The 20,761-nt window shown below is 35.4% G+C and overlaps 1 protein-coding gene across 2 annotated transcripts in view; it reads left to right on the plus strand.

The window, feature by feature from the left end:
• ABCD3 (ATP binding cassette subfamily D member 3) overlaps positions 1 to 20,761 on the plus strand; it is a 65,530-nt gene that overhangs the window by 38,010 nt on the left and 6,759 nt on the right. For both annotated transcript variants that reach the window (XM_055340057.1, XM_055340056.1), the window contains exons 9-21: positions 1,572 to 1,714; positions 4,645 to 4,714; positions 7,062 to 7,131; positions 7,221 to 7,318; positions 7,433 to 7,524; positions 7,951 to 8,042; positions 8,124 to 8,199; positions 8,327 to 8,390; positions 11,681 to 11,758; positions 11,865 to 11,930; positions 12,025 to 12,114; positions 12,598 to 12,717; positions 19,960 to 20,064. In XM_055340057.1, coding sequence (XP_055196032.1) covers positions 1,572 to 1,714; positions 4,645 to 4,714; positions 7,062 to 7,131; positions 7,221 to 7,318; positions 7,433 to 7,524; positions 7,951 to 8,042; positions 8,124 to 8,199; positions 8,327 to 8,390; positions 11,681 to 11,758; positions 11,865 to 11,930; positions 12,025 to 12,114; positions 12,598 to 12,717; positions 19,960 to 20,064 — 1,164 coding nt within the window. The remainder of the gene's footprint in view (positions 1 to 1,571; positions 1,715 to 4,644; positions 4,715 to 7,061; positions 7,132 to 7,220; positions 7,319 to 7,432; positions 7,525 to 7,950; positions 8,043 to 8,123; positions 8,200 to 8,326; positions 8,391 to 11,680; positions 11,759 to 11,864; positions 11,931 to 12,024; positions 12,115 to 12,597; positions 12,718 to 19,959; positions 20,065 to 20,761) is intronic.

Raw genomic sequence — 20,761 nt, forward strand, 5'->3', positions numbered from 1 at the left:
ACAGTGGTTTTTGCCACTTTCCAGAACACCGGGGAGAGTAGTTTTTTATCTGAATTTTTTCATCTATCCTCCTAACCTTTTGCAACCCTGTGATACAGGTTTAATTATTCTTCTGGCTTGTTTTTACTATAAGCAAGTGAGGGGCAGCCCTGGTGACTCAGTGGTTTGGCACCGCCTTAGGCCCAGGGTGGGATCCTGGAGACCCAGGATCGAGTCCCACGTTGGGTCCCCTGCATGGAGCCTGCTTCTCCCTCTGCCTGTGTCTCTGCCTCTCTTTCTCTGTCTGTGTCTCTCATGAATGAATAAATTAAAAAAAAAATCTTTACTATAAGCAAGTGAATAGGCCTAATCCCTCCTGTCTCTGTGCTGCAGTATTTTTATGGTACTTACTACATTTTTATAATACCTAAATACCTCTCCCATGTATTCCTGTTATCTGATTCTGCATTTCTCCAAGGTAGAAACTGTTTTAGTTCTCTCCTTTGCCCACTCTTGCATTGATTGTTGAATGCATCAGATCAATCATATTTAATTAAAAAATATTGAATACAAATTATAGTCCACATTTATTGTACTAGGTAGTGGGGATAAAAAAATAAGTCACAGTTCCAGCTGAAAAAGGTTTATAATCGAGTGAAAGAATAGGTATTCAGACAGTTATTATGCAGAGTCATAAGTACAGTAGTAACAGAAGTTATAATAAAATAATTTTGTGTCTGAAGAACTGGAGGTGATATTTGAGCTGCTCTGAGGAGGATGAGTTATCTGTTAGATATGTCGAGCTTTCAGAGCACTTCATTGAATGACACGTTCAGGAAATAGTTTTAGTATGACAGATCCTAGGATATAGAAGGAGCGAGGGAAGTGCTTGTGATAAGCTCAGAGAGGTAAACTTAAAGTTTTTCGCTTAGGTTAGTCAATGATGAAGTTACTCACCAAGTTAGAAGTTATGGCAGCTGCAAACAAAATATAAGAAGGGAAAGGCAGGTAGAGCTTATCTGGGGGACTTTAGCTTGAGGCCCTACAGAATAGTGAGGTGAAGGTATATGGTATTTACTTGGAAATGCTACCTTAGATTCTTAAGAGTGATGGGGGTAGAGATAAAAATTTGGGAGAAAAGATTTAAGGATGAAACCTCAGGGGAAAAAAAAAAAGAAACCTCAGGGAATATTAACATTCCAACAGAAGGCAAAAAAAAAAAAAATAAAAAGAGAGAGAGAGAGATCTGAGAGTTTTTGTGGAATCTTAAGGGAATATCAGGAAGCATTCCATCAAGAGTTTTAGATGCCATAGGAAGAATGAGGACTACAATGAGGAGTTTTTAGGTAGGCAATTTCAGGAAAGCTGGGGATGAGCTACCATGTTGAAGAAGGAACAGAATAGGTGAGTGGTTAAAAACATGAAGGCCCAGTGTGTATTTTCTCAAAAAAGAAATAAGGGGGAAAAAGTAGCCAAAAGAGCAATTTCTCTCAAAGTCTCACTGGAGCTGATGATAGAAATTATGCATGTTGCGTCCAGTGAATTTATTATGATATCCTTGAACTTCGTATATTCTCTTCCAAAAATAATAGGGCCCAACAAGTATGATGGCCTACTTGATTGTTTCTGGGCTATTCCTAACTCGACTTAGAAGACCCATTGGTAAGATGACAATAACTGAGCAAAAGTATGAAGGAGAGTATAGATTTGTTAATTCCCGGCTCATCACAAACAGGTAAGGAGAAATGTATTAAATTTAGGTGTACTAAAAATTTGTTTTTTATGGATATTGTTGTCATATAACTTAACTCCACAAAGTCTGGTAGGCACTCTTACAAATTTGTATTTGTGTGTGTGTCTGTATTTACCTCTTTTGAATAACACATTATGAAGAATACCAGTTTTATAGATTAGTAATCCTCAGCATTTCTCTCATTTTCAACTGTGTAGTATCCCTGGTTCACCTCTTCATATCTTTTATTGACTAATTTTCTGTTGATTTCACTTTAAACACACTCAAAGTTCAATTCAAATTCAAATTTTACTTATAGGGAACCCTGAGTGGCTCAACAGTTGAGCGTCTGCCCTCCCTTCAGGGTGTGATCCTGGAAACCGGGATCTGGTCTCCAGCCTGCTTCTCCCTCGGCCTATGTCTCTGCCTCTCTCTCTCTGTCTCTCATGAATAAATACATAAAATCTTTTTAAAAAAATTTACTTATAATACTTCTTCAAATAAAAACCTGTCTCAATTTATCCACAAACACTTTTGAGACTATATATGGAATACTAGTTCAGTAATTCAGTCTCCCTAAATGTATCTCTACCTATTTTCCAGGCATTTTCCAAAATAGGAAGAAAAAGTATTAGGCTTTGGAGCCAGCCTGACTAGTTTCAGAATATGCCTCCTCCACTTATCAATTATATATAATATGACCTTGGCAAGTTAGTTATAGCTTCACTTATCTTGTTTGTAATGGAGAGTATAATACTATCTTGAGGATTAAATATGAGATAATATACAAAGCTTCCAGCAAAGGTTTTGATATGTAGTAGGTACTCAGTAAATTTTCTCATGTATTGCTCTATAAACCTTAAGTCATTCTAAGGGTCCTAATCTTTATTTAGTATGTAAAGCATTTACAAAATTACTCAGATTACTCTTTTAATGGTTCCTTCTTCCTTTATTTCCTTGTATTGCTAAAATGGTACCAATTTTAAACAGAGTGTTGTGCTGTAGGTATGTGGAAGAATAGATGGTTGGTTGTGCAGAGAGATATTTGCCAAGTGAATCAAAGATGGTATCAGCTAGAATGCTTTCTTTTGTGAGAAACAGAAAACCCTGACTCAGGTAGCTATAACAATAAGCACATTTAGTACTTGACATAAGAACTCTTAGATAGCCCCATTCCAGGCACAACAGGATCAGGGCTCTGGCTCTTTGATGTTCTCCTGGCTCAGCTGTCTTTTGTATGTTGCCCCTTCCTCAACCTAATTTTTCTTGTGATCACAAGATAGCAGAAGCAGTTCCAGATCTCATTAGCTGTCCTCCCCTGTTACAAATGCAGAAATAAAAACAGGCCATTTCTTCTAGGGGCAGGAACCAAATGGAACTCATTCCTTATAGATAAGGTTCCATTCCTAAACCATTTGGGTGCATAGGAAAGGATAGATGGATAACTAAGGAAATTGGAGCTCTCTTACTTAGGAAGATAGTTGTGGTAGATAGGCAGCCATAGTGTTCTGGGATGTTTTTACCCTTTAAGATCCTATGGAGCTAAATGAGTCAGAAGTAGAATGCTCACCTCGTCTTCCTCCATAGGAAGATACTCATGTGCAGAGGAGGTAGGAGGACAAGAGAGAAGTAATTATAGGTATGGAATTGTTGCTTAAATTGGGATTCTGATACCCTGGGGCTCTGTATTATCCTGCCAAGGAAATAGTGATACACAAGTCAAACGTGATTCATGTGATTCATCTTTATACAAAGTTAATTTTGTGGGACACCTGGGTGGCTCAGCGGTTTAGCGCCTGCCTTCTGCCCAGGGCGTGATCCTGGAGCCCTGGGATTGAGTCCCACATCGGGCTCCCTCCTTGGGGCCTGCTTCTCTCTCTGTGTCTCTGCCTCTCTCTGTGTGTCATCAATAGATAAAATCTTAAAAAAAAAAAAAAAAGTTAATTTTGCTTGAAGGGGTTGAAGCAAGAGCTACCTTTTTTTTATAATGGAAAAAAATGCAGGTACATTTTGGATTAGACTATAAAATTCACATATTTTTTTAAGGGGAAAAAGAGACTTTAAAGAAGTATTAGGTGTTTATCAAAGGCTTTTTAAACTATACCACCTAGATTCCTATGTAAATCTTTACTTTGCTGTAAGAATTATTTTTCTAGGAATGTTTACATCATACTGAATAGGGAGTGGAAAGACTAGACTTTAGAGTCAGATAGAGTTACAATCTGAGCTGCCTAACTTGCTAGCTGTATGACTTTGACAGACTTTTCTTAACTACACTGAACCTTTCTTCATCTGTACCAATGCCCTTTTTCTTCTAGTCAGGATTCTTGTGGTCCTTATGGGCCCATTCAGGCCAGCTCAAGAAAAGGGAAGTTGTGAGGGTATGGTGGATTCCCGGCATAATAACGACTGTGCAGCCAGGGCTCCTAGAAGCCGGCATTGTGAGGTTGTTTGGACTTGGTTTGCTTTTTAGTCTTTCAAAAGCTGTATGTCATGGCATCACTCTGTAGCTTCTCTTAGCTATTGTTTTCTCCTCTCCCTCCTGTAGGATCTGTACTCCATTTGTCATCTATAATGGCTATCCCAGCCCTGCCTTCCTATATGTCATAGCAACTTCCTTCTTATTTCTTATTAAAGAAATTAAATTAATTAAATTTCTGAGAACTAGCCCAGCACATCTTTTCCAACCAGGCTACATAACTTGTATATGCAGCATATGGCTGCTGTTCGGTCTGTGATCCAGTTAGGTGTGTATTCTTTTGCTCTCTAATCAGCTGAGCTAGGAGCAGGGTCTCAAGTACAGACAGGACTGTGGCCAGACATACCCATTAAGCTTATAGTCTTGTGTCGATTTAAATAAAATATGCCGTCATCAAATACTTTTCAGGCATTGGTAATATTAAAATTAATTTCTAAATTATTTGCTTTAATAGTGAAGAAATTGCCTTTTACAATGGGAATAAGAGAGAAAAACAGACAATCCACTCAGTCTTCCGAAAACTGGTAAGATAATATGCTTCAGGCTCATGAAGTTATAGAAAGATTTTTTTTTTTGCTTATGCTGATCTGTATCTATATTTACCTATATAGGTATATATCTTAAATCTTTAAGATACTTATTTTTAAATAACTATGAAATATTTTTATACTGTATTTTCATAAAAAATAAAAGAATAAAATGATCATATCAGTATATTGTTTCCCAGCTACAAAAATAGATTGATTTATTAAAGTAATTGTCAGTGTAGTTTTAGAGGTTGCTTAGTAGTTTTATTTAGTGATAAATTATTTTGTTTCTGTAGCATTCTTGAAGATACTGTGGTAATTATTATTTAGAATGGGGTCAGCAAACTATTTCTATAAAAGACAAGATAATACATAGATAGTTTAGGCTTTTCAGATGTTATGGTCTGTATTGACACTCAAAAGTAGTCATATACTCTAAAGAACTTGTATGTTGTATATTTTAAGAACTATACATAAATCAGTTTTTATTTTCTTGCGATTTGGAAAATTTGAATTCAAGTAATTGGAAAATTTGAATTCAAGTAATTTCATTACTTCATTCCAAAGATATTGAGTGCCATCTAGATGCCTGTGCTTATTCCAGGTTCTAGTAATAATAATAATGGTGGACATAACCTACAAAAATCCTTCCTCTAAAGAGCTTACATTTTAGTGGAAATTTGTGAAACTAAAAATACATTTGAGGTGATTTAAAAAGGTTAGAGAAGTTGTCATTTAAAATTATTTCAGGGGTGCCTGGGTGGTTCGGTTGGGTGAGTGTCTAACTCTTGGTTTTGGCTCAGGTCATGATCTCATAGGTTTTGGGATTGAGCAGCACATTGGGACTCTGTGCTCAAGAGGGAGTCTGCTTGAAAGATTCTCTCTCTCAGTCTCTTCCTCTCCCTATCTAGAATAGATAAGCCTTTAAAAAAGTAAATTCTTTTAGAAATTGGATTTTTGTCTTACTTATATTTGACATGACTGAACTCTGTTAGTGCTCACTGATAAAATGCACTTAAGGTAATTTTCCAGAGAACTGCGGTAGATCAGCTCACTCTTTATATGGCTTGCTTATTCTTTTCCTTTAGATTTTAGCCCAGAAGTTAACTTACTGTGGCCTTGCTTTCTCTGGTTAGTCTGTCTGAAATGGCTTCCACCAGTTACTTCCCAATTTAATGCAATTTATAATTATCTTATGTACAAACACTTGTCTCACTTGTTTACACTTGTCTCCAAGTGTAAACTCCATGAGTTCAGGGACCTTGTCTATTTTATTCATTATTGTACCTTCAGCATTGAGCACAGCATGTAATATGTTGCACTCATTGAATAAATGTTTCAGTCATTGTCCTTTTGCAAAAGATAGAGGATGCCACCCTCTACTCAGAAAACTCATATTTTAGTAGAGGAGACGATAAATAACAATATTTTATATGGTTCTGGATAGTAGTGAATTCTGTGACCAAGAATAAAATGGGATGAAATGGTACAATGTGATGGCAGTGGTTGCCTAGATATTTTAGGTAGTATGGCAAATTGCATAATTTGTCCTGAAGTGACATTTTATCAGAAACCCGCATGGAATGAGGAAGTTAGTCACAAAATAGAAATATCTAGGACAACAATATTCCTGGCAGAGGGCAAAACAAGAGGAAAGCCTTAAGACAGGACCATGTTTGAGGAACCAGTATTTCTGGAGCTCAGTGAAAAGGAACAACATAGAAGCAGATGAAGTTTAAGATAGAGTCCAGTGCCAGATCATGCAGGGCTTTAAATAATCTGATAGATGGAAAATTTGAGAATATTTTTAGACTTACAATTTTGAGGTAGTGTGTGATCGATTAAAGCTACAGACCAGGGCTGTACAGCATGGATGACATTGGCACTTGGTTCAGATCGAGTGTAATATGACTCTTAGAGAAAGCATAGACCAGATGTTTCCAACTAAAGCAAAACACTGAGTACCAATCTAGACAGCTAGTGTTTTACCTAAATTAGCTTATCCTTCTGTTTTATTGTTTTGATTATTGATCAGTTTTAACACATATATATCTGACAATATTGGGAATACAATATATACCAGATTAACATTTATATGTAATTTCCATTCATTTGCATAAAAATGGTTTCATAAAGTATTTGGCATCTGCTCTGTGATAGTATTGTGCATGAAATGTGACATACATATAATCAGAAATCATAGGCGATATTTATGGAGTAAATTATATAATTTTTAAATTTTGGGTAAATATTTATGGAATAAATCATGCAGTTTTTTTCAGGGTAGATGCATATTTTTATATGCATACATAATATATATTATTTTGTATTTTCTTTCTACCAGGTGGAGCATCTCCATAATTTCATTTTGTTTCGGTTTTCTATGGGCTTCATTGATAGCATAGTTGCCAAATGTAAGTATGCTTTAAAAAAGGTAGTGGAATGAAATTTGTGGAGAAAGTGAAGTGTTGTTAATGATTAAATGTGAACTGTTTTGTTTCAGATCTTGCCACTGTTGTTGGTTACCTAGTTGTAAGTCGTCCTTTTCTAGATTTGTCTCATCCTCGACACCTCAAGAGTACACATTCAGAACTTCTAGAGGTAAAGTATTGTAATCATAGCCATAATAAATTGAAATTGAAATTTAAAAACAAATAAAAGCTAATTTTTAATCTTAGAAATATAAGTGAAAACGAGTATTTATTTCTATTTAAGGATTACTACCAAAGTGGAAGAATGCTTTTGCGAATGTCTCAAGCTCTGGGTCGGATAGTTTTGGCTGGCCGTGAAATGACTAGATTGGCTGGGTAAGTAAGATTAGTAATACTGAGTAATTGCAGAAAATAAGTTTTAAAAATATGTCATACTTAATGATTGTGCCCAGTTGAGGTTAAAATAAGGAGCAACTGAAGCCCCATTTCCTGCTCCTCAAGCACATTTTGAGAGGAAAATTAAGGAACATTTTTCTCTGAGAGTGAACTTTTCATGTTTCCTTAAGACAGCTGTTTGGAGCCTCCACCAAGCTGTCTTGCTTAGTATACAGTTAGTTATACGAAGTATATACTTAGTATCTAGTTATACTAAATTATAATTTTAGAAATTTCAGTTAAGTTTGAATGAAAGTTTTGAACTTGTACAATGTTACATGTCAGTTACTTTTCAAATAAATATCAAAAATAGTAATGAAAGATGGCCTTTGGAATTTTCATTATGACTTTTTTTTTTAATTGCAGTTTTACTGCTCGGATTACAGAATTAATGCAAGTACTAAAGGATTTAAATCAAGGCAAATATGAGCGCACAATGGTCTTGCAACAGGAAAGGGGTAAATATGAATGCACTAGGTCACATAGTTTAAGTTTTGACTGACATAATGTGATGCTTTAATACTTGTTTTCCACTAAAGGTATTGAAGAAGGAGAACACTTCATTCCCTTGATACCTGGTGCTGGAGAAATCATCAATGCTGATAACATTATAAAGTAGGTATAGGAAGAGTTCTTTAGCGTCATAAACATTTGTTAAATTGCATAATAGCCATTCTCTTTCAGCTACATTTGCTTAGTGTTTAATATAAAATTGTAATTTTTTTATCAATTTCCTCTGTAGATTTGATCATGTTCCATTAGCAACGCCAAATGGAGATATCTTGATCCGTGACCTTAATTTTGAAGTAAGTTTTTAAATGATCTTATAAAAGCTTAGATCAGATTCAGAATGTGAAATGAAAATTTTGTCTGAATATATAAGATAACTATAAGGCTTGACTTAATCTCTAAATCCACAAAATTGTTTTAAAAAGTAAGTCTTTGAAACACTTAGAAATCAATTTTTCTTAACTGTTAGGACTTTAAAGTTTCAGATACTATTGTCAAACATTTTTAAAAAAATAGTTTGTCTCAAAAAAGCCACAGAAAATATAGTTGATTGTAATCCCCGGTGAGAAATGAATATTTAAACATGCAATGTAATTTTAGTCTCTAAGTTGAAAAAAATTATGGTTAGGCATTGTTTTGACTGTGCAGGAGGGATCTGTACCTACATGAACCAAATATATATAGACTCTATTATTACTGAAAACTGTGGTAGAGCAGCATAGTAGCGCTGCAGTAACATGCCAAGTGAAGAGTGGCGCTGAGTCAGTAGAGTTAGTTAATCAAATGGGAACATGGCAGACTCAATTAAAAAGAAAAAGAAAAAAAAAAAAGCTAAAAAAAAAAAAGCAAAAGCAAAAGAAGAGTATTTTTGTGTGATTTATGAGACACTCCCAGGCCTAAGGGTTACTATTAGAATATATGTCTATTATGACTTTATGAACAGTTCAGAAAATCTGGTTGCCTAGTAACATTCCTACCATGTAGGCTGTCTCCCCAAGTCTAGCTACCACTTCTTTAGAACAGCACTGTTCAGTAGAATTGTCTGCAGTGATGGAAATGTTCTGTATTTGCTTTTGTTCATTATAGTAGTCACACTTGAAATTTAATTTTAATAAATTGGATTGTAAATAGCTACATGTGACTGACTAGTGGTTACCAAATGGCACAGCACAGCTCTAGAATTCCTCTCTCCATGCCTGTGTGGCCTTCTATAATTTGTGTTGTATGTAAAGATTCTTTTCAACTGCTTTAACTTTAGCAATGTTGTCTGATAGTTTAAAAATAAGTATAATTATTGGATTTGTTTCTAAATTGTTATAATCTTAGGCAAGTCTTCAATTTTGTTATTCTTAGTGATTAAATTTTTAAGGACATCTCCACTTTTTAAGAAACTCTAAAAATGAAAAATGTTAGTTATGCAAAGTACTTTGAACTTAATTTGACAATGTGTATTATTAATGTGTATTTTAACTATTTCTTAGTAAACAATTCAGTGATACTAAGTTCATTTACAGTGTTGTGCAACCATCACCTCTAACCATCTCCAGGACTCTTTCATCATAACAAATAGAAACTCTATACTCATTAAACAATAAATCCTCATTGCTCCCTCTCCCCAGCCCCTGGTAACTACTATTCTACTTTATGAGTGTGACTATTCTGGGGACTCCATACAAGTGGAGTCATACAATAGTTGCCCTTTTGTGTCTAGCTTATTTCACTTAGCTTGATAATGTCTTCAAGGTTCATCCATGCTGTGGCATGTGTCAGAATTTCATTCATTTTCAAGGCTGAATACTCTTCCATTGTATGTATAGACCACATTTTGTTTATCCTTCCATTCTCTTCTGTCACTTCCACCTTTGGCTATTGGGAATAATGCTGATGGCTCTTTGTTTCATCAAAGCAAAAGGTAGTCCTTTCAGTGGCTCCTAGTGCTCTGTAGGATTTGCCTGTGCTGCCCTCCCCCAACCTCTTACCTCTCTGAATTCTTTTCCTAGTACTCTTTCCTCTATGTCAGTTTCTCAGCCTGTTTTTTTTTTTTTTTTTAACCAAAACAAGTACATTCCTGTTTGAATGTACTTGCTTTTTGAACCAACTTTTTTTTTTTTTTTTTTTTTTGGGTGGGGTTGGACTGGAGCAATCTTCTCCAGATAAATTGCTAATTCACTCCATTCAAAATTGCCCAATTACCATTTTCAATGAGACCTGGCCTCACTGCCTTAAAAATGTAACCTCCCTACCCACTCCCAAATCCCCTACCTTGTTACATTTTTTCTCCATAGCACTTATTTTCTAATACACTACTGAATTTACTCATGTATTGTGTGTATTCTTTATTATATGTCTCTCCCACTAGAATGTAAAGTGATAAGGGCAGGATTTTTTTGCTTTGGTTTTTCTCTTTTGTTAGTGTAGCTCCATTACTTATAGAGCAGAGCCTGACACTGAGCATTCAATAAATACTCACTGACTTAAATAATAGGAATGCAAGTCTCAACAGTTAAAAAAATTTGTCAAAGGCAGGTTCCACAGCCAGAGTAATTCACATCTTTGTTGTCTTCTTTCCTGCTGTGATACCCTGCTGTGTGATTGTGACCCAGGTTTCTGATTCTTCACAAGGTTGATTAATACTTAAAATGAGACCTTAGGTTGAGAACTTAACCACTCTTGATCACATTTTCTCATTTACCTTTACATCATTGCAGAACAATTGGTGTGGTACTTGTAAATATTTATTACACACACACACACACACACACACATATATACACACACACACTTCCAAGAATCTGGTCCATAGAAACATTTCTCACTTATGCATAAATTTGCTCACTGCTTCTGGTTCATTGCAGTATTACCTAAAAGCAAAGCAAAATACAAATGACCTAAATACTTAACAAAAAGTAAGTTTTTAAGTAAATTATGGTGTATTCTTAGAATGGATTACACTGTAGGCACTTAAAAAATAGAATGGGAAGAATCTGAATATACTGACTTGGAAGAATATTTTTGATATATTGCTAAATAGTAATATGTAGAACATATATAGTATGATTCCATTTTTTTTAAAGACCATATACATACATACTACCTGTTTTCAAGAATTCTCAGAATTTATAACCTGTATTTCTGTATTCTTTTTTTTTTTTTTTTTGTATTTCTGTATTCTGATTAAGTTTATGTCACTCAAAGATTTTTAAATGAAAAAAATGAGTAAAATTAGAAAGTAAAATGTCTTGGGCAGCCGAGGTGGCTCAGCAGTTTAGCGCCACCTTCAGTCCAGGGCATGATCTTGGAGACCTGGGATTGAGTCCCATGTCGGGCTCCCTGCATGGAACCTGCTTCTCCCTCTGCCTGTATCTCTGTCTCTCTCTCTCTCTGTCTCTATGAATAAATAAATAAAATCTTAAAAAAATAAGTAAAATGTGAAAGATCTCTTCAACCATAACCTCCACTGCTTCTACCCGTTACCACATTTATAGACAAAATAAAAAGCTTATCATTAGCAAAGAATGCTTTGACTCTAAGGAAATGTTAACTGAGCATATATTCATTGTTAATTCATAGACTGATTTTCTTTCAGGTTCGATCTGGGGCCAATGTTTTAATTTGTGGTCCAAATGGTTGTGGGAAAAGTTCTCTTTTCCGTGTTCTTGGTGAAGTAAGTACAAGTTGGCCTCAAGATTTTGTAGTCTTGTTTTGCCATACAATCTACCACATTGTGAAATTTACAACTGCTCCTCTCCCCCATCATTTTCCTTTTATAGTTATGGCCTCTTTTTGGAGGACGTCTAACTAAACCTGAGAGAGGAAAGTTATTTTACGTTCCTCAGGTAAGAGGACCTTGTTTATTTTGTAATCTTTGATGTAAAGATCTTTTATTTTTTAAAAAGTCACTTAAAATGATTTTTGCTCTGTCACTATCAGAGACCTTATATGACCCTTGGAACACTTCGAGACCAAGTGATATATCCAGATGGAAGAGAAGATCAGAAAAGGAAGGGGATATCTGACCTGGTAAGGAAATGTTTATATCCTAGATCTACTGGAAATACTCCATATCAGATTCTTTATCTTAATCAGTTAAGTATTTTAACTGCTAGGTGGTTTATCTGTCCTACATTGTAAAGTCTTCTAAAACCATGTCATTAATTATAACTTTCCAAGTTGAGATAAGATGTTAACTACTTTGCTTAAACGTGTAGTATTTAACCTGGTCTTGACAGTTTTTTATTTTTATTTTTTTTCTTTGCCCTCATCCTTTAATTATGTATAGTAGTTGTATTCTCTTTAAGCTACTAAGTAGGTTTTTGTCGGGGTTAGTATAGATAGGAAGTGAGGGTACAGGGCTATCTTTGTGTCACATTCTTTTGTGAAATGTGCCCCTTTAAGTGATATTGGCAATAGAATTATAGTGATTCTAGTTTAAAAAATAAAGCAGGAATAGAGAATGTTGGTTTACATCAAGTTTGATTTCATCTTTAATCATTGTGCTGAAAGGTACTAAAGGAATACTTAGATAATGTCCAGTTGGGTCATATCCTTGAACGTGAAGGAGGCTGGGACAGTGTTCAGGATTGGATGGATGTCCTCAGTGGTGGAGAGAAACAAAGAATGGCGGTAAGTATACTCTGAACACATTGCACAACAATGCAACTGGTTGCATACAGTCACTTGTGGAGTCCAGTATTTTGATTATTCAAGGTACACAGTTTTATTTTAATCTTTTTATTTGGCAATTATTATAGTATAGATTAATTGAAGTGATAATAAAAGTGTTGAAAATGTATAACTTGCATGTGCATTTAAAATTCTGAAAAATTCTTAAGTTTTCTAGTTATATACTATTAATCCATTGGGGATTAATTAAAGTTGGGGAAACTTTCTAGCATATTGAAAGGATTATATGGCAGTCCAAGATCTCTTAATATCTTTTCTCTACTGACCTCTCACTGAAGCTGCTCTCTCAGAAGTGTCTGAAAGTGTTAGAGATGATCCATTCTAAATATGTTCCCATTTTATTTCTGCTCCTGCCCTTCCCTCTATCATCATACTTTTCTGGTTTCAGGAGTCAGTATCTACTACCTGAAGTTATTTAGAATTTTTACATTCTCCTAATAGAAAGAGGCATTTGAAAGGAGATGTTTTAATTTTGTGATTGTCTAAACTTACTCCTGATCAAACATGACTACAGAACACTGCATGTTAAGAATAATACCTTGAATACCATGTTCAGGGGGATAACTTTTAAAAGAGTCATTTTCTAACTATGGATACTATAGTATGAGCAGCTGCAGAGGAAATTTTTTCCCTAGAATGTTAGCCTTGTGGAAATTAGAGAAAACTGTAGCCAAAGAAAAACAGCAAAAGAAATGGCTTATTGCTGAATTGTTTACTCATTATTTTAAAATTATATTCTGCCTTTTTTTGTTGCCTCTTATTCCCTGATAATGCATGTTATTTTTCCCAAACATACCCATTCTGTATGGACTTAATATCAACTTGATAGTGTGATTGTCTGGCTAGTGCTGTAACATGAGATTAATCTACAGAGTGAAGAATGAATTATAAGCAAAAGAAAAGAGATGTCAGCTATACTGAAAATGGAAATTGGGTCTTAGGAGTGAGAATTTGAAGTAATCGAGATTTCTGAAATGAATTAGAAGATGACTATAGAAAAAACTGCAAGTCAAGAGAACAAAGTTAAGGTCCTTTTATTATGACTTCAAAGAAAATGGAAGGATACGTCAAGATTCACAAATGCCCACAGTGTAAATACAGAGAAACAAAAATCAGTGTGCTTAACTAAGGAGTCCTATGTGTGGAATATGAAAGGTACAGAGGGAATAGTTCTTATTTGAAGATAAGAAATTCAAGGCCTTGAGGAGTGAGGGGATGTGTTGGGGAGAGGAAAGAAGTGGAGGGAAGAACCCTGTAAAACCAGGTGAACCATGATAGAGTTGGTTGGGAAAGGAGAAACTCACCAGTGGCACTGCGGCACGACCAAGCTGCTGACAGATATGTTCTATATAAACCAATATTTGGAGAATTGGTTGTGAAATTTAAAAGAGAGCATATTGTTTTGCTACCTCCAAAAGGTTTTAGGGAAAGGGAGAAGGCTGATAAAACAGATGTTGATGTTGGTGAAATTGAGCAAAGTTCATTTTATTGCTCTTACAGTTTTTGGGTAGGCTTGAAATTTTTCAATGTAGAAAATTGAGGGAAGAGAGGACATAATTTTTATAAATTATAAATATTAATAATTTGTAAATTCTAAAAGTTAGATTTTTTTTTTTTAGGAAGAATGGACTTGAAAGGTCTAACTACCCAAAACAGTGGATATGTATGAATGCAGGTTGGTTGGTGTAAACCGATGAACCAAGGAACTTTTGGGTAAAGAGAGTCAGATTTGAATTTGAGGGAATGGGATGATACTACTGAATAAAAGGGAGATCTGGTGAACATATTTCTAAAATTCTTGAGAAAAATCAGTAAATGTAGGGAAATAAGATTATTACATAATTTTAATGAAAAAACTTAATCTAGTATAATTTCCACAGAGTTCATTACTTGCTAGGAGTCTACTCTTTGCAGGATACTGAAATAGGTGCCTGCCCTTAATAATCTAGTTAGGAGATCCACATATTCTCAACCAACTGTAACACAAGGCAGTCTTCAGTTATAGCTAAATAGAAAGTACAGTGGGATAATGATGAGGGAAGGATTGGTCTTGAATGGCAGACTCTGTGTAATTCTCCCAGTAACCCTGTGAATTTAGGTACTTTATTAGGTACTTTATTTTATTAGGGAAAGACTTGCACAGCTTAAGCAGCTTCCTAATGCCATGTGGCTACTGAGTTGCAGAATGGAGATTCAAGTGAAAGGGGGTCTGAAATCACCCTTCTTGCTACTGACCAGTATGTTATATAGCCTCCAACGTACAGATTGGTTGTCTATCCACTTCTCTCACTGCCCCTTAAAATCTCAGGTAACATTTTCCTTACCTCCATTGCACCCCTTTGGGCCCAGCCATTACCAAGCCAGGGTTTTTCTACCCAATATCATAAGTTGCACAATCTTATTTCTCGGACTGATAGTTCTCTTTCTCACTCAACTATGCTTGTTCTTCCTATCTAGAAGTGGTGCTTTTTTTTTATGATGAATTATGAAAAATATCTATGATAGAAGGGTTGGGATATTTATAGAAGTATACAAAAGGACCAAAACCCCCTACTAGAGATAACACTGTCATAAAATTGTTAGTGTTTTTTAAATCCAATTTTGTAATTCTTTTTCTTTTACCTAATTGGCAACTGTCTCCCTTCTTTAGACTCACTGACATCTTGACTATTTGCCCCTCCCCTTTCTTATGATTGATCAATCCCTCTTTTTTTTAAATATAATATTTTATTTATTTATTAATGAGAGAGAGAGGCAGAGAAATAGGCAGAGGGAGAAGCCCACTCCCTGTGGGGAGCCTGATGCAGGACTCGGTCCCAGGACCCCAGAATCATGACCTGAGCCAAAGGCAGACACTCAACCACTGAGCCACCCAGGTGTCCCTGATCAGTCCCCTCTGACTCTGCCTCCTTTTCTGTCCAGTACAGACTTAATAATCCAGGGCCTGACCCATAGGAGGTACCCAGGAGATAATACTTAAAGGAATGAACAAATAACCCTTTCCCTTAACTTCCTTTCCCACTTTTTGTTGCCTCATTGTTATCTCAACTTGAGCCCAAGAGCAGTTGTTTGCCTTGGCATTTCTGTACATAGGCCTCTGAGCACAGCTGAAAGATCGGAATGATGTGATTTGGTACCAACACACTTGCATGGTTTCCAGTCTTACCGGGGCTCAGAAGTGTTCTTTGGTGATCATTTTATTTACTTTTGCCCTTCTCTCTCATTTTTCATGATAATAATTTAAAAACTACCAATCTCAGGCTTTCTATCCCATTTCCTACTCCACAACTCCCAGCAGAACATTTCACCTCCTACTTAAAACTCACCTCTGGTTAAAAGCACGGACTGTGTCACACACCCAGTGATCCATCCAAAACTAAAGACTGCAGCCTAAATTCCAAATACCAGAGACTGAAATCCTCATCGTCCTAGGGAACACCTCAATCTTTGAACCTTGTGTTGTTTTGTACAGGGCATTCTCTTTGGAATTTGTTGTGGTTATAAAACAATTAGCAAAACAGCTTACATTTGTATTTATTTTCTATTCTATACCTCTGCCCCATGTTTTTTCTCCTCAAAATCCATTCCTTTCCAAATAAATCTGTTGGAGAAGTGAAAAAAAAAATAAGGCAGCATTATGTCAATTATTATGTCAGTCAACTGAGAGCTCATTTTTATTGAGTGCTTAATTGTGATAGACAGTCAGCTAAGCCCTTTACATTCAATTTTTACAAGTCCTTTGAAGCAGAAATGGTTGAGTGCCCCCTTGTATGGAAGAAATTGAAATGTAGCACAGTGAAGTAGGCTGTCAAGCAAAGATAGCTATGGGGGGGCAGTGCTTGTCAACCTCCAGTGGCAATACTGGAGGGGTCATGTACTTAACTCACTTTACAGTCTTCTTATATTGTGGTATCAAGTACGACAGCATGATGGGAGAGAGACACATAAAAAAGTTGCCATATAATATGCCAAGTGTGATGATGAAGGTATGCAAAGAATTCCTTGGGAACACTTGACTGGAGGTGTTTGTGGAATGCCTTCAGATAATCAGTCCTCTTAACTAAGTTCACTTTAGACTTTCCTGATGTCCCTGTTTCCATCTGTGGAGGGTAAGTCATTCATCCTCTTGAGAAAGGCTAAATGTTTCCATGTTTTTGGGTCCTCTGACTTTATCATATTTTTTCCTTCAGTAATGCATGTGTGCAGATTCACACAGTCTTTCTTTCTTTCTTTCTTTCTTTCTTTCTTTCTTTCTTTCTTTCTTTCTTTCTTTCTTTCTTTCTTTCTTTCTTTCTTTCTTTCTTTCTTTCTTTCTTTCTTTCTTTCTTTCTTTCTTTCTTTCTTTCTTTCTTTCTTTCTTTCTTTCTTTCTTTCTTTCTTTCTTTCTTTCTTTCTTTCTTTCTTTCTTTCTTTCTTTCTTTCTTTCTTTCTTTTTCTTTCTTTCTTTCTTTTCTTTCTGTGCTTCAACTGTTGTTTATTGACACACAGGTAGGCTCTATAGCAACAGGCCTGGAGGCAGCACAGCCTATATTTAATCTCTTCTGGTCCTTCTCTTTCAGAAAGACATTTTCAGGTTCCCTGATGTAAAAAGCAAGCTATGTTTTAACCAAAGGTCCTCTGTAGTCTGTACCTATCATTCTCTGTACAGTTGAACTTCTTAATAATCCCTTCCTTACTTCATCAAATAAATATAAACCTCCAGAAAGCTGCTTATATTTTAGTCATTAATTTATGTTTCTTTCATGCGGGTGTTGAGTGTTCAGTAGTAATTAAAATAGTCTCTGCTTATGAATATAATAGCCTAGGGAGGTAGGCAGAGAGACTGACAACATACAGTTCACAACATATGAAGGGCTGTAGAGAAGTTACAGGGGGGACCCACTTGGATTTTAGGGGAGGGGTCAGAGTAGGTTTAAGGAGAAATTTTAAAGATACAAGAAGCAGAGCACGGTGTTGGAGACAAAAGGAAAGTGACATGTGCCATAAGCATCTCTGACCTAAGACCCATTGTGTCTTGGTAGTTGAGAGGAAACAATTTTGGCTAGAATGTTGAGGTTAGAAAGTAAGAATCTTTTGTTTTAATTGTATTTAAATTTAATTAATTAACATATAGTGTATTATTGGTTTCAGAGGTAGAGGTCAGTGATTCATCAGTCTTATATAACACCCAGTGCTCATTACATCATGTGCCCTGCTCTCTTTAATGTCCATTACCCAGTTATCCTGTCCCCCTTCCCCTTCAGAGACCCTCAGTTTGTTTCCTATGATTAAGAATCTCTTATACTTTGTCTCCCTCTCTGATTTCGTCTTGCTTTATTTTTTCCTCTCCTCCCCTATGATCCTGTTTTGTTTCTTAAATTCCATGTATGAGTGAGATCATGTAATTGTCTTTCTCTGATTGACTTATTTTGCTTAGTGTAGTATCTTGTAGTTCCATCCACGTCATTGTAAATGGCAAGATTTCTTTTTTTGTTTTGTTTTTGATGGCTGAGTAGTTTTCCATTTTGTGTGCGTGTGTGTGTGTATACACACAATATATATTGTGTGTCTTTTTTTGTTTTTGATGGCTGAGTAGTTTTCCATTGTGTGTGTGTGTGTGTGTGTACACACACACACACACATATACATACACCATATCTGCTTTATCCACTCATAAGAATCTGATTGTGCAGGGCCTGTGGGCCACGGTAAGGAGTTTGCGTTTTGTTCTAAGTGAAGTGGGATGTTGAAGGGGTTTAAGCAGAAGAGTGAAATTCTTTGACTTACATTTCTGAAAAATCCTTTCTGGTTACAGGGAGAATGGATTGGAGAGGAGTAAAAGAGGAAGTAGGCTATTCATGGTCCTCTAGGCAGGTGATGATTGTGTTCTGGACTGAGGGCATGATTGTGGAGATGGGGAAAAGTGAGTGGACTACAAACACTGAAGGGCTTACTCAAATGGATTAAAAAATGAGGGTGGGAGTGTGAAAAGGAGGAGAAGAAAAAGGAACAGGTCAAGGAGGACTTGTTGCCTTCTAGCTTAAGCAGCTGTTTGATAGTGTTATAGTGTTATTTTCTGAAATATTTAAGGTGGGGTGGGGTGGATGAATGGATTTTAAGGGAAAAATTAGATGACTAAGTAAAAATATCAAAAAGGAATTTTTATTCAGCAATTTAGAAACTTGAGAAGGATGTGCAAGAGATATGTATTGAGAGTTCACAAGTGTAAATAATATTTGGAATCATGAGATTCAATGAGATCATTCAGGGAGAGGCAAATATAGGATAAAGAGGAGAGGACTTACGAATTGGCCCTGAGGAACTCCAACATTTAATGGTCAAGTGAAGAAGAAAATACTGGAAAAGAAACTGAGGAAGCAGCCTAAGAAGTGAGAAGAAACGTTAAGACTATGGTTTCACTGTCACTTTCTCAAGAAGGAGGAAGTGGTCATCTGAGTTGCATGTAGCAGAAGAGATAAATTGGGTAAGGATAGAAAAGTGTCCATTGGTCTTGCATCATGGTGATCGTTGTTAGGGGCAAATGACCAGTTGGAATATCTGTTAGACAAAGAATCAGAGTAAATAATTCCCAAAAAATGAAATACATATGAAAAATAAAGATAAAATGTTCAACATAATGAAATGGAAGCTATAACAATCTTAATGTTAAGTTTTACTTATAAAATTAGCAGAACCTTTAAAAGAATAAGCGTATCCAGTATTAACCTCAGGGATATAAAACAGGTACATTAAAAATTATTGGTGGAAATACTAATTGGTTGATCAATAATTACTTGTCATTACTTAAACAAGAATGTTTAGAAATAAACACGTTTTTGCACTTGAGTCATCTGGAGTCTAAATTCTAAGATTTGGTTAAAATATGTACCCTTTAATTTTGTTCAGAGAACTTCCTCCTAATAGTTTAAAACTCAACTTCATTTCACATCATTCTTAAATGTTTTGATTTACTCAACAGTAAATTTCCTATGTGTTACATTTTCCCTTTTGGGAAGATAGTAAAAACACCTAGGTTTGTGTTTTTTTGTTTTTGTTTCTGTTTTGAGGAAGTAGATTTTTTTGAGTTAAAATAATTTTCATACTTGCTTTACAACACTAATGCATATTTAATTTAAAGTAAATCTACTTTACCTTATTAATTTCTGCATGTGCTTACACAGAATATTTCTTTTTATGCTTCAGATGGCAAGATTATTTTATCATAAACCCCAGTTTGCCATTTTGGATGAATGTACCAGTGCGGTTAGTGTAGATGTGGAAGGCTACATTTACAGTCATTGTCGAAAGGTAAGCATTTCAAGTCCTCAGTTTGAGCTTCTGTGTCATTCTTAGTTTACTCTGTGTCCAACCAAGTATCTATCCAAAGAGAAATTTCAAGTTATTAAGATGCAAAATTACTATCAAAGGATATTCCATCCACTTAATAAAGATTTCAAATAATAATTAATAGATATGAGTAAAAAGAATTGTAAATGAATTCTGTATATAATTCTCTTTAGCTATATCTTAGATTTGAAACAAATACTGTATTTTAACTTTATTTCCCTTTTTACCTCATTCCCTATACTCAGTTAATAAACTGTTATTTTCTTAATGTGTTCCATTAAGAATGAAACCTAAATATCATTTGTTTTTCTAATTAAGAAAACTTGATAGTAGTCCTTTGGTAGCTTCAGTTTGTCCATTTTTTTCTCTGGCCTGGGCAACATTTTACCAGGGTTTCTTTTGGTAGCCTTTTCTCAGGCTGTGCATATTGATTACTGTTCTTTAAGTAACTGAATATTCAGTAGTTCTGTGGTGATTGTCACACCATCTCTACTCTTGTTGGATTTTGAGGATAAGAGCAGTATATCCTAACTCTTTTACAGTGTTATACAAGTAAGGAAGTACATGGGTCTTTTAACAATTTGTAAGTATTCTTTGGGGGTTTACAGTAAATATAAAAGATTATGTTGCTATTTACAGTATGACTTCCTACTATTCA

The sequence above is a fragment of the Nyctereutes procyonoides genome, unplaced genomic scaffold (assembly GCF_905146905.1).
Source record: "Nyctereutes procyonoides isolate TBG_1078 unplaced genomic scaffold, NYPRO_anot_genome, whole genome shotgun sequence".
In the NCBI taxonomy this organism is placed as follows: Eukaryota; Metazoa; Chordata; class Mammalia; order Carnivora; family Canidae; genus Nyctereutes; species Nyctereutes procyonoides.